This window comes from Akebia trifoliata, chromosome 11, assembly GCF_017979445.1.
Source record: "Akebia trifoliata isolate Shusen 1 chromosome 11, ASM1797944v1, whole genome shotgun sequence".
NCBI classification, from domain to species: Eukaryota; Viridiplantae; Streptophyta; class Magnoliopsida; order Ranunculales; family Lardizabalaceae; genus Akebia; species Akebia trifoliata.
Window position 1 is genome coordinate 50087381 of NC_141385.1, and position 13281 is coordinate 50100661.

Here is a 13281-nt window from a genome sequence, read left to right on the forward strand (position 1 = left end):
ACCCTAAAGACACCATAGAGATGGAGTAGGATGTTTCCCATGATGTACCCATGTCGTATTCTTGATATAACCAAGTAATAGAGTACCGAGTCTATACTCACAAATGAACTTAAGAGAGAACCTAACAATAACTACTTTGTTTCAACAAATCAGCTGAAGTTTGTGGCTGATCAAGGAAAACTATTTTAAGGCATTGGAGGTGTCAAAAAAGTGAAGACCGCAAAACTGTCCCTATAGCCTGATATTCAGGGGAAAAAACCAGAGGTGCCGAATACCTTCGGACCAAAATAGTAAGGAAAAAGAAAAAAGAAAACTTAATGCGCAGATGCTTAATTTATGCTGAAATAAGACCCACGTACCCAGCAAACATAGCAAGAATGCTTGATACAACATACATGCTTGCAACAATGAGTGGTTCTTTAAGTCCACATAATTCAAAGTGGTGATGCAAAGGCGCCATCCGCAATAAACGATGGCCAGATCCATAAAAACATTTGGTGGCCTTGAAGTAGAATACCTAATCCATAAGAATAACAATTTATCAGCTACGGGAAACATCATTTATATTACACCATTAGCTTCCAACAAATTAAGCTTCTGAAAACTTCACTAGTTGTCTTTTAGTTTAAAAAAATCTGGTGATGAATAACTTGACAGAAACCAACAGACGGTTGAAAATAAACAGAGACAAACTAGTCTAAAGGCATTGTCTTGGCCAAAAAAAAAAAAAAAACTGAAAGTCTCAACCAAGATAATCCCAAAACATCAAATGTTTTGCAACCATGAAATCCTTTTTTTTTTTTTGAGAACTGCTACTAATTTTCAATTATATTAGAATTTATATTTATTTATTCGTATAATTACTTATAAATGCATGCTAGGGAAGCATATGCCTCAAGGCTTTGGCTAATCAAACGTCTCTTGCCTCACATCTTGGCATTTAAACAGTGTCAATTACATTTCATTATCTGAACCTGACAAATCAATACACCCCAGTAATCAATCATTCAAATGCAACCATCCAAGGCCCAGAAGAGATTTACATGGGCTTATCTGAGATTGAACAAGAGTATAGTGCTCCTATTAGTTCTGCTTTTCTCAGATATGTCTTGGTTGTAAAAGCTAGTATTATAGCACTAAACATCATAGTTTTAGCTAATCTAAGCAATAGATAGTTTAGCATAACGTACCGTACCGTAAGTGTATATTAGCATATCTCAGAGTGCATTGGTGAACAAAAGTGTGAATCATTTTAGTATAAAAGCTTGAATGGGTCATTTAGTCATTTTGAGCATCTTTTTTATTAGATTATTTTTACAATTGAAGTCAATTTGTACCAATACATATCATGATTTATACATTATCTTCACTGCCATAATACAGATCAGTTTTGAACTAACATATGGGTACCAAGGTACTGCCTTTTTCAAAAGAATGCAACATAGTACCAATCCCATCAACAAAAAATGAAAGAAAAGGAGAAAAAACAGTACGAACCTGCACTATAACTGATAAAGCTTCGAGGACAAAGATTCCAGATGAAATAAATAATGGAAAGAACATTCCCGTGCAAGCACCCATAGAAGCTAGTGCACCCCCCAGTGCCAAGGATCCTGTATCACCCATGAATATGGACGCTTTGTAACGGTTATGCATAAGAAAACCAACGCAGGCTCCCGCCATTGATGCTCCAAATATAGAAAGGTCTGTTTTAAAATCCACACAAAAAGTAAGTATTATAGAAATATCCATATATGATGTTTTCATATCTTTTCATTTCCTATCAAATACAAAGGCCTTCACAATGCATCTTCTTATGCAGTTCAAACTTTTATTATCACCTATACCTTTAACTTCTCTGTAAAAAGGACACTACTAGGATATTCTCCATGTCGGACACATGAACACATGGACACACCCTGACTCTCATCCTAACAGGTAAGGGAATATCACCCTTTATTGTAATGATTTTCTATTTTTAAAAAATGCCTTCTGAAAGAGGGATGGTGACTTGGTATAATCTGACCTCTATACACCAATTGTTGTGTTGTTAAACACAACAATAGTTTGACATTATAAATCTACTTTTATTAACTTAAGGTGTACAGAAATGTTTTCTCTAACTTTTTAAAAAAAAGATCTCTCTAGTTTTATTTCAAGGAAAACTCTGATTAGTATTATAATTACACTACACATGCACAGTCATGTTAGCATTGCAGGCTTCTCAAATGCATTGTGTTAGACACCTCATACCCATGTCAGTCACTAATACAGGTATCCGTGGTCCTTGTTACATAGTCTATTCCAGATATTGGGGCCGGGAACATGAATCCTATTTTGCCATTCAACTATAATTTGAGCCGTATCCTAGTTTAAACCTTTTTGTATTTTGATAGGTATAGCCTAGTTCCAACTTTGCATTACCATAAATATAAAAAATTCAAGTTATTACTAAAGTAAACAAATATGAAGAATCACAGATCACGTAAAGCAGAAAATACTAACCAGAACATATTGGAAGCACAGCAATTGACATCCCTATAAAAGATAATGCCGCTGTTCCTCCAGCCAGCCCATCAAGGCCATCTGTTAAGTTAATTCCATTCCCCATCGAAACAAAACAGAACGAAGTCAACAATGGATACAGTTTTCCCAGATATACGAGGCCCAATGGTGCTGGTAGGGGTACCAACATTTTCCTACATTGCCCAAAGAAGAGAGTAGTCAAGATAGCAGCACCAGATATGTTGAAACAATTATTGCATAAATGGTAGGTATTATAATCAAACCCTTCTGATAAAGTATCTAATAACTAACAGAAGTAATGCATTTAAAGGCTTATGCCATCACTTCCACCAATTAGGCTTTTGTAATCCATCACGAACTTTTAGCTCCATCAAGAATCACATAAGCTGAGTGAAAATATGATTTCAACACCCTTAAGTATGTGGTTGGTCACATGAATTGCACTTCCTAGGGGAACTCATTTTCCTAGTACGTGGGTTTTCCTTGAAATCATTTATCAGGAATTCGCTTTCTTATTTTGTTGAGTACAACAGAAATATGGAAAACATTTTTCTATTGCAACCAAAACTCAAATCAATCCAAGATCATGTTTATACACCAAAAAAAGTTGGGTCAGATCTGGTTGGCTTATAAGAAACTAGTGGAAACACAGCATAGAAATGTGCAGACGCTTTTTCCAACAGACAGGATCCAGAGTGGATCCATATCTACCTATTATAAAAGAAGAAGAGCGGAACCATATCTACCATGTATCCAGATTGGGTAAAAAAAAACCATTTGCATTTCAAATTTAAAATAAAATTTCTGAATTAAAAATTCAAGTTTTATTTTGAAACAAGTAACCTTCAAAGCATGTTTAATTAATCTGTGGCAGGGACATTGTTATGTAAAACCATTCCATTCCCATTATTTGAAAATAATGGTAACAATAGCTACCCATCTCCTAATCCAATAAGGTTATTTTAAACCACAAATATTGTAGGGCTAAAATGGGTGGATTTTGGTGAGGAAAATTCAGTCCTTGAATCATTTCAGCCCCATGTAGCCATGCCATAATCCATGTTAAAATATCCTAAACTATATAAGAAATTAAATGACTAGATATATATTTTTATATTGCCAAACATATTAAATGCATTACAATGGAATTTCAGGTATTTTTTTCCTTGTCATTGGTGTGCAATACCAAAATCTTAGTCACTAGAATTGCATAAAAATGATATTCTGCTGAAACATTTTTGTCAGGAAAAAAAAAGACTCGTTACCATCAAACAATGTTGATCACATTAGTTATGAGAAAGTATACATGAAGTAGGGTGATGATATATTTGTTGAATCCAACCAAAATGAAAACCATATCCCAACAGCAACCTGTTGAGCAAGTTGACAAAATTAAAAGAAATCAACTCATGAAAAAAGAAATGAAATACAGAAAAAGAATGTGGGAAGGGAGAATCAAAATATTGACCCAAAAAAAAAAACTTCACCTCTAACAAAACCTTAATCCATGCAGGTAATCCATAATTATGATTCTTGATGAAACTACAGATATCATCAAGTAGACCAATTGCTGCAAATGCAAGAGTTGCTGATGCTGCTCCAAGAACTTCAACAGAAGAAAAACCAGCTATATATCTTGCAACAGTAATACCAATGGGAATAAAAAACAATCCACCCATCGTAGATGTTTCCTTCTTAAAGGAGTGCATAGCTGGTCCTTCTTTCCTAATCCTCTGATGAATCCTCAAACTATCGAGTAGTGGGATGCATATATATCCTGCAAATGATGCTAAAACTGCAGATATTAAAAAAGGGCGCGTCAAGAAAAATGGTGCCAAGGGTAGTCTGACAATCCGCCATGAACACCAGTCTACAAGTAAAAGAAGCATCATCAAGAAGACTATCAATCCCGTATTAATTAAAACTCCAGGTTGAATCCTGCCATCAGAGGTTGCAAAAAACATTCAGGTCCACTACAAGTTTTCAGCAAAAAATACCTAACAAGTCAAACTACATTGCATATATAGTGAATCTAAGGTGACCTTCAGAAGTGATATACGCTGCAACAATGTCACATGCCTTGACAGAAGATATAGGTCTAGATAGAATTGCATGGAGAAAAACAATTCAAGTTGCAGACCCAATATTTGGAATAAAACATAGATGATGAGAGTGGTGGTGGTGAGTACATAATTTCTGTTCCCTATTTTTTCGATAGAAAATATTGTTATTCCAACAAATGTTTGAGAAAATGATTGATCATATTTACCTCTTATATCACCCACAAATCCCGTTACTAAAGCATGGAGAAAGTATTAAATTTTCAATAGAAGAACTGCAATGGAATTTTCATTCACTAATCTATGTATATATATAGGTCTCCAAAACAATGAAGAAAAGTTGGAATATTAGCTTGTTATGCGTAACAATTGCATGAACAAATATTACATCTTGCATAACTAAAATACGAGAGAGTTCTATACTTTATGCCTAATTAACAAGTTTGATAAGTGTACGAATTTTAGTAAAATGAAAAAAAGATACAAAAGCATTCTAAGGTAAAGAATTAAGATGAATGCAATTTTCCATTATTAAATGGAAAATTAACTAGGCAAGTCTTCGTTTAATTGGGAGCCTCATTTAGCAAAAGTATGATATGCCAGTCATTTCCCAAAGCAAAACTCGTTTTTCTTTGTGCAGTGATAATAATAAAATTTAACTAACACAAAATGACATTTGGAAATAAGAAGTATCCATCACAGTGTCTAACCATTAAATATCCACTTGCCTGTTTGTCTTGCGTCTTTTCCGCAACATTGCAAAACGGTGAGCAGTCACTGCAAAAGCTCCATCAGATGAGTCGAAATGCTGGTTGTTTCGAGGCAAGTCAACATCTACAACCTGATTTATTACAAGTTCTGTATCACTATCTTCACCACTTGATGATAATATGTACGAATTTCCCCCATATACACCCTCGTCATCCCTCCAATCATCCAAAAAAAACGTACCCCCTGAATCCTACAAGAAGAGGCCAATAACCACAAATAAACAATTCAATAGTAAGATCAGCTATGCTTTATGGAACTAAATGTTGGGCAGTCAATAACCACTCCACTAAACCACCCTTTATATGTTTATACTAAATAAACCGTGCAAACCAATCCAGGATCTGCTTAGTTGGGGTGGAAATTCACTCAGAATAAACTTATTTTCATTGCCAAACACTCCCTTAAGAATCTGCAATTGGGTTATTTGATTAACTATGTAGCTCAAAATTTCACACTGTGAGATGTAAATTATTGCTTCCGCTGTTCCTCATTTCTTCTTTCCAGTTTCGTACCAACTTAAAGAGTATTTTTAATGTGGTTTTAGTCCGAATTAGAGAGCTACTTTGTTCAAGGGGGAAGTTTATTCAGAATTAACTAATAACCATTACTAAACACTCCCCTTAAGAATCTGCAAAAGTGCAAAAAAAATAAAATAATAATAATAATAATTTACCTCGTTCATTGATCTTATTGGAACCAGCTTATGCCGCAAATTGCATCCATGACGTCGAACTAAAGATCTAGAAAACTACACAAAAATGAGAGAATTAAAACTAGAAAAAATACATTAATTCAAGATTACTACAAGAAACCTGTGATTCTGAAAAATTCAAAAAATCGTCACTAATAGTTTTTCAGTTAAGGAAGGACAAATGATCTCTTCTTACCTTGAGACTATTTGAGAAGGGGCGACATAGAGATGAAGATGCTCGAGCAGGACAGGATCGTTTTAGGGTTTTCTGAAACCCTAGACGGGTGAGATGGAGATTTGCACGAGAAGAAGACATGAATGAGCGAGCGAGCGAGATAGAGAGAGTAGAGGAAAGCTTAAGCATCTTGACTTCAACTAACAGTTAAGGTTCCAACATGACTTTCGGAGATACCGACGTGTCCATCCGGATGTTTCTTGTTTCTTTGGATATATACTTCTGGGTCAGTGGATCGGATCTGGCTTGAAATCCGACTCGATAACTTAGGAGTCTGGTGATCTGGTTAAAGATTTGGGAATCCATATAACCAATCCGATAGAAACCTAATCCGTGTGAAAAATGGCTAAGTGCCAACTAGGGGTGGCAAATCTAACATGACTCGAAAATGGCACGAAGTTAATTGGTTTAGGATGAACCTAACAGTGCTCACATCATAATCATGTTGACCCATCCAACCCGTTTATTAAACAGATCAAGTTTGTTAAGGATATCGACCCGTTTATACACATTTAGTTATCGTGAACACTACTGTTTAGTATTAACACACATACAACCCCACCCATAAAAAATATTTAATGGTTTTGGTATTTTTTTTGTTATCGGTGGAAGTATATTTATGTTTTGTAATACTTAATTTACATTACATTAGGTTGGTAGATATGGGTTATGATCATGTTATGTCCATAATTCCATTTATGTTTGTGTTCTGGCTCAAGTCGTAACCATGTCATGTTCAGTTATACATGCCAACTTGAACATGACATAAACCAGCATGTTTACTAAATGGGTTACACAAATCGTGTCGTGTTGCATATTTAATAAATAGGTCAGGATTGGGTTTAAGATTTTGATATAATTATTAAATGGGCCATGTTCTCGGATTAGTTCTGGATTCCATCCTTACATGGATTGATAACAACTTGATCTTGATCCGGATCTGATCAATGACAGCCCACCACCAACCCAATGGGTATTGGACCCATGTTAGACCCTGATGATTTGGATGAGTTATTCGATCTAGAACAAGACAAGGCATGGACATTCACATAATTTCTCTGGTAATATTGAAGTACATGGATTTCTGATTTTTCCAATCTTTTGACAATCAGAGATGGTGTGATACGACTCCGGTTTGACTCTTCTACTATGCATTAACCTACAACTACAAAAATCTTATGTACCATCAGTCCAATCCAATTCTTAAAATGCTTTGTCGATATAAAAAAGATCGAGGATTTATAAAGCAATGGAATAGATGAAGTCCATGTCCTGTGGAATACAGCTTAGGAAGATGGGTTACCAACATTGCCACACCTGAGCCAGAGACTTTTACATATACCTTAATTGAGAATACACACCTCAAGAAAACTTCACCTAAACAAAAACCAACCCCAAAACCAACACAATAAGCGCCAAAACCAACCTTCCGAACATATTTCTTCTAGCCCCCGACACTCCCCACACACTCACATCATCCACTACCGGCCCACAGAGCGAACTCTTGTCGTCACTCCTCGTGTTATAATATACACTATAAAACGCAATGCGGGTCCTCTCAGCCTTTGCTGTGAAGGTTAGATTCGCAATGTCATAAGTCCTGTTTGCCATGGGTAAGTAATGCATGTTTTGCGCTTGGTCCCCAGCGAAAGCCATAATTGCTAAGGGTTGCTGGCATTTGTCCCCTGCGTGTCCTAAAGAGAACATTAAGTTGTATATTTTCCCCGGCTTGGTTTCTACCATTTGTGAGATGATGCCCTCCTTTCCTGAAAGCAATTCAATGGCGCGTTTTTCTTGGGGAACAGAGAAGTGATAGGAGTCGATGTATCTGACAGCTCTATTAGATTCAATGATCCAACCGGGTATTGAGGATGTTTCTTCGTCTAGGTTGGTTGGAAGCAAAACACCCAATGAAGCATTTGTAAACATCCATGGACCTTCTTCGAAGTCACCATTGATGACAACATTTTCTGCAAAATGCAAGATATTTTAGAGCAAATGAAATTTAGTATGAAAACCCATGGCAATTTAAATTCTAACAAGTGTTTATAAGCTTGTAGTACCTTTGGGCTTATCGGGTGTAAAAAGCTTCTTGATCGCAATGTCATCAATGATTGGTCCACATGTCGGGTCATCTTCCATGCCTGGATTCCGAAACACCACTTGTACATCTTCTGATTCAGCTTGGAAAGCCAACGCATATGTATCCCATCCCTGCACGCTGTAAAGGGTCTGAAGATCAATGGTTTGAGATGCAGGTGGGACCGATATGTTAAGAGATTCCAACTGAGCACACGTCCTTGCAGCACTGAATGTGATCGAGTACTGTGATCCCTTCTCAAGCTTAAGCTCTTGGCTTATCTCTGCATCGTTGCCAAGCCTCACTGCATGTAAACCATGAGGTACTATAAGGATCATACCACCTTGTTTTTGTCCTGATTCAATCAACTCTACTGTTCCGTTCGACTTCCAATCAGGGATAGTAACAGGTCCATCTCCCAGGCCTACATTTGCAAACCCACTTGTTGGAGCCGTTTCAAAATCACCATTGCTTAACAAACCTGGAAATTAGAAGACTCAGTTACAAAGTTATCACATAAGTCCTAGCCATGATAATTCTACAATTTAATACGATTATTAGTTGCTTTATGAAAGCAAGCATCAAGCAGCTTGAATTTTGATGAGCCCTGATATAAGAATTGACTCGGGAAAACATATCCATAGTGATCACACGGGAAAACATATCCGTATTGAGAATGAAAACCAAAGTAAATCGGTCGGGTTCCTCTAAGATTTTTTACTTTTGTTTAGCTCGATATCCTGAAGTTCATTTGTACAATTTGAAAATAAATAATACTATAAGAACATGTAAATGGAGAATGTAATTAAGTTGTAAAAGTTTTTAAATATAGGGGGGGATTTGTATTTGTCTGGTTTTGCAAATTGGAAACGCTTTTCAGAATCCAAATTATCATTGGTAAGCATTTGAGAAGCATTTCCAGCTTATTATGTGTGAAGCAATTCAAATCCACTTCTTGCTTCCATCATTTGCTTTATTTACGTAATGACTATAATACCCCTTCCCCACGAGAAACAATGATTCTAAGATATTAACTAAGGGTCACGTTTGGGATCATGTGTTTTTTCATGAATCACACAATTGAGACCCATTAATTAAATGAAATGAACAAAAAGACTAAATTATCAATCAATACGTCCAAAGATGCTGTTTTACAAGAATCATCTCTCACAAAACAATAATTTTGAAACTAAACCTCTAATTCTAGCTCTTTTGCTTCAACAATTATTGGAACAAGTCCACAAGAAACCCAAACAGGCCCAATATGTAAATAGTAACTAAAGTTAAGGGTTTTCCGGGTAACAGACTATTTATATATTTAATATAAACTGGACCCTACTCACCCATCATATTCCCGTGTTTCCCTCATTTGCAATTAAGGGAAATTTGACCGAATATCTTTGGTTTCTGTATTTTTTTTTCGAATCTGTCGTTTAGTGGTGTTTGTTTGTTCGTTTGGGTAAGTGAGCTAATAAAGCATGGAAATGACAAGACAGCTGGACAAGTTCTTTTTACCCATCTTATGAGTATTTATTCAGCGTGACAGTAGTGGACACAAGAAAAGCACCAGCTGATCATTCCAACCAAATAATAAAAGTGGACCCCATTTCAACCACGCTGTTTTTTTTATTAATTTCAGAGGACCACTTGTCAACCCATATGATCTATCTACTTGATAAGTCATATAAGTTTCAATAATAAAACATCAAAGCAGATGTTTATAATACTATAGTTAGAAACTATTTGACGATTTTACTCCATATAACACACTATATCACAAAAGCCACGTGGCACTCTTCATGGTCCATTGATAAATTGAGTAGTTGGCCATTTCTAGGGGGAAGGAGGATAACATGCCAATTTATAACCGTCCGATCTGAGATCTGATGTGGGCCACACATAGTGATGGGCGCCATTCTGTACTCCAATCCAAAGTTCCACTCAAAAAAAAATTGGTCAGAAAGCCCTTTTGATTATAAAATAAAGGGCATTTTTGTCATTTCAAGTAGATAAAAAAAAAAACAGTAATCATTCACTACCAGGACTACAGTGTAGTCCATTCTTGTTACCCTCAAAAAAGGAAAAAAAAAAAAAAAGAATTGGCGGTTTGATCTTGAACACTTGAACTCATCTCTCCTACAAAATTAGTCTAAAAACATCTATAAAAATCTAACTAAAAAACCACTATAATCAACAATTTTATACTTTAAAGTATAGCTCTTAGAGAAGAATAGAGAAGAATAGATCAACTAATTCCAAACACAGAGCAGCAAAAACGAACAAATTCAGGTTTTGGAGAGAAAAATAACTAAAAATAGAAAAAGAAAATACATACCGTCTTCTGCTCTAACAATGGCTGAATGAGCCAATAATAACACACAAAGTGAAACCCATTTGCTGTAAATTGAGCCTACAATCTCCATTTTCTAAGCTCTTCAAAACCCTCTCTCTCTCTCTCACACACACAGCGACAGAGTGAGACTGTGAGAGCAGGGGAGGGGTTTGCTTTTTTATGTAAGCGATTCTAGCTTTATTGCTTTTATTTTTGGGTAATTTAGACAGACCCCTCCAGAATTCGGTTATTATTTGAGATACCCCCATCTTACAAGCTCCGATGACATATCCCTTAACGTCAGTCTTCTATGCTAGATTTTATAAAATGACCTAAATACCCTCGTCTTTAACTTGTAGTAAAAAACCATTAATTTATCATCCTGAGACCAGTTATCAGCCTCTTGAGTAAAAACTTTCTACTTTAAGATTCTGTCTACTTCAACCTTTAAGGATTTTCTATAAAGGCTAAGACAAAATGAAAGCAATTGAAAATGACAAAAATTTTGACAATAAATTGAAGATGAAGGCATTTAGGTCATTTTCATTGATCTAAGTATAAAAAGACTGAGTTATAGGGCAATCATATCCATTCGAAAACACCGGCTCCAAAATGTGGAGGGAATTGTCTACAGAGTCTGACTAACCTTACTAAGTTAGTAAGGATTTCACCCTTATTAAGGGTGAGTCACCAACGGTCCTTCGACTCATCTTCACATAAGTAATAAAATATAAAAAATAAACAAACATGGTCCAAGCTTTAGGATTGTACAGGAAAAAATTTATTTTTTATAATTTTAATTTTAAATTTTGGTGTTTGGTGAAAGTTTTGTTAACAGTCAATTTTCAAAATCTTCAACCAAGTATAAAAGAAATTTTTTTTATAATTATGTTTTTCATTGATTATAATTTTTCAATGAAATTTGAAGGATTATAGTGTTAGATTGTTAATGTGGTAATCCATCCGAGGAAAAACAATTCTTAATAGGAAAATATTTGAATGATACAAGGCATTTATTACGATTTTCACAATTCTGTCGTGGGATGTGCACACAATCATAAATGCATTTTCTCGTGATACGATTAAAAATCATCTACGATTATATATGTATTTTCACGTCAGAATTGTGAGAATTATAATAAAGCCTGTGTCGTCCTAGCACGACTTTTCTTAATAAGATTTAAAATCTTTATTAAGATAGTAGGGAAAATGTTGTCTAAATCGTCTGTTTTTCTTTAAATTATTTTTATAATATTTTATTTAAATGAAGATCACTTTAATTTTTCAATTTTACAAAAGAGGCTTCTTTCATCTTTCCCTTAAATTAAAATTATAAAGAAGCGCTTCTAAATAATCTCCCGCCTTTCTCAGATATTCTTCCGTGTTTTACGAAATGTCTTTTCTCCGCCGTATTTGATAGTGATGGAAGCAACTTTTTGACAATTGTGTGTAGAGAGATTAGAGAAACATTTTCCTTACTTACTAAAGATTTCAGAGAGATTTACCGGCCAGACCTGCATGTTGCAATTTTATTACAAAAACTACCTTAACTTTACGAAGTTTGATACTAACACTCCTTACTTTATGAATCATGTTACCACGATTGGCTTAGTAGGATTTCAAATCCTAATAAGGATCTTTGGACCCACATGGATTATCAAATTAGAAATACGTGGATCCAAAAGAAAATTTCAAAAACAATTTTTTTTTTTTTTTAATTTGAAAATTGATGGCTACCAAACTCTCAATTTTAAAATTAAAATTCAATGATACAAATTAACCTTTTTTTTTTTTTTTTTTTTGTCCTTTATAACCTTTGACATCAAATCATATTTTTGTATGCTAAAAATTGATGTGTATGTTAAATAATAGATTAACCACATAAATTGGAACTTTGTGACATGGATCCATACTCCATAATTTACTTGATAACAAATTTGATAAATTGATAGGATTGTCAACAGATACTTATTGGTTCGACTCTAGCTAATGTCGAATCCGAATCGAAAAATATTTTTTGATATTCAAATTTGAATCCGATAGATATTTTAAAACAATATTTGAATTTGAATTTGTATCCTATCAAATATCGGATAATATTCGATTCGAACTTCAATCCAATAAGAATAAGGGTTTCATACGAAGTTGCAGAAAAAAAAATAGCTCAAAAAGAACTTTAATAGTCTAAAGATAGATAAAAGAGATTACCAAAAGAGATGGGGAGGATTGAAAATTTAATATGAGTTTATCGTGAAAAAAAACTCAAGAGTCTTGAGATTAGACTTGACATAATAGGTGCAACAGTTGGAGTGAAGTGAATGGTTGATGTGATGAGGAGTTTAAAATTTTGGTGATAGGGAGTGATGAAGATAGAAGGTTAGAGAGATGGAAAAAAGAGGTTAATTATGTGTGTGTGTGTGTGTGTGTGTGTGTGTGTGTGTTAAAGAGAGATAGAGACAGATGGGAAAGGGGGGGGGGGATTCTCATCGACAATCCACAAAGATTAGGTCATTAAAAAAATGATGGAAGAAGGAGATGAATGGATCTCGACTCTCGCAAACCCTATATTGATTCTTAATGGGGGAG

The 13281-nt window shown here is 34.9% G+C and overlaps 2 protein-coding genes across 2 annotated transcripts; both read right to left on the bottom strand.

The window, feature by feature from the left end:
* Positions 1-306: 306 nt before the first annotated feature.
* LOC147392454 (phospho-N-acetylmuramoyl-pentapeptide-transferase homolog) lies at positions 307-6552 on the bottom strand. Its single transcript, XM_086459995.1, has 8 exons — positions 6245-6552; positions 6031-6105; positions 5315-5547; positions 4014-4464; positions 3833-3897; positions 2506-2699; positions 1498-1706; positions 307-517 (listed from the first exon to the last, which is right to left on the bottom strand). Exons 1-8 carry the CDS (start codon positions 6410-6412, stop codon positions 335-337), a joined length of 1578 nt encoding a protein of 525 aa, XP_086316121.1. The 5' UTR covers positions 6413-6552; the 3' UTR covers positions 307-334.
* Positions 6553-7483: 931 nt separating this feature from the next.
* On the bottom strand, positions 7484-10866 carry LOC147392455 (choice-of-anchor C domain protein, putative (Protein of unknown function, DUF642)). The gene is made up of 3 exons (XM_086460100.1): positions 10699-10866; positions 8347-8844; positions 7484-8253 (listed from the first exon to the last, which is right to left on the bottom strand). Exons 1-3 carry the CDS (start codon positions 10784-10786, stop codon positions 7661-7663), a joined length of 1179 nt encoding a protein of 392 aa, XP_086316226.1. The 5' UTR covers positions 10787-10866; the 3' UTR covers positions 7484-7660.
* Positions 10867-13281: the final 2415 nt, after the last annotated feature.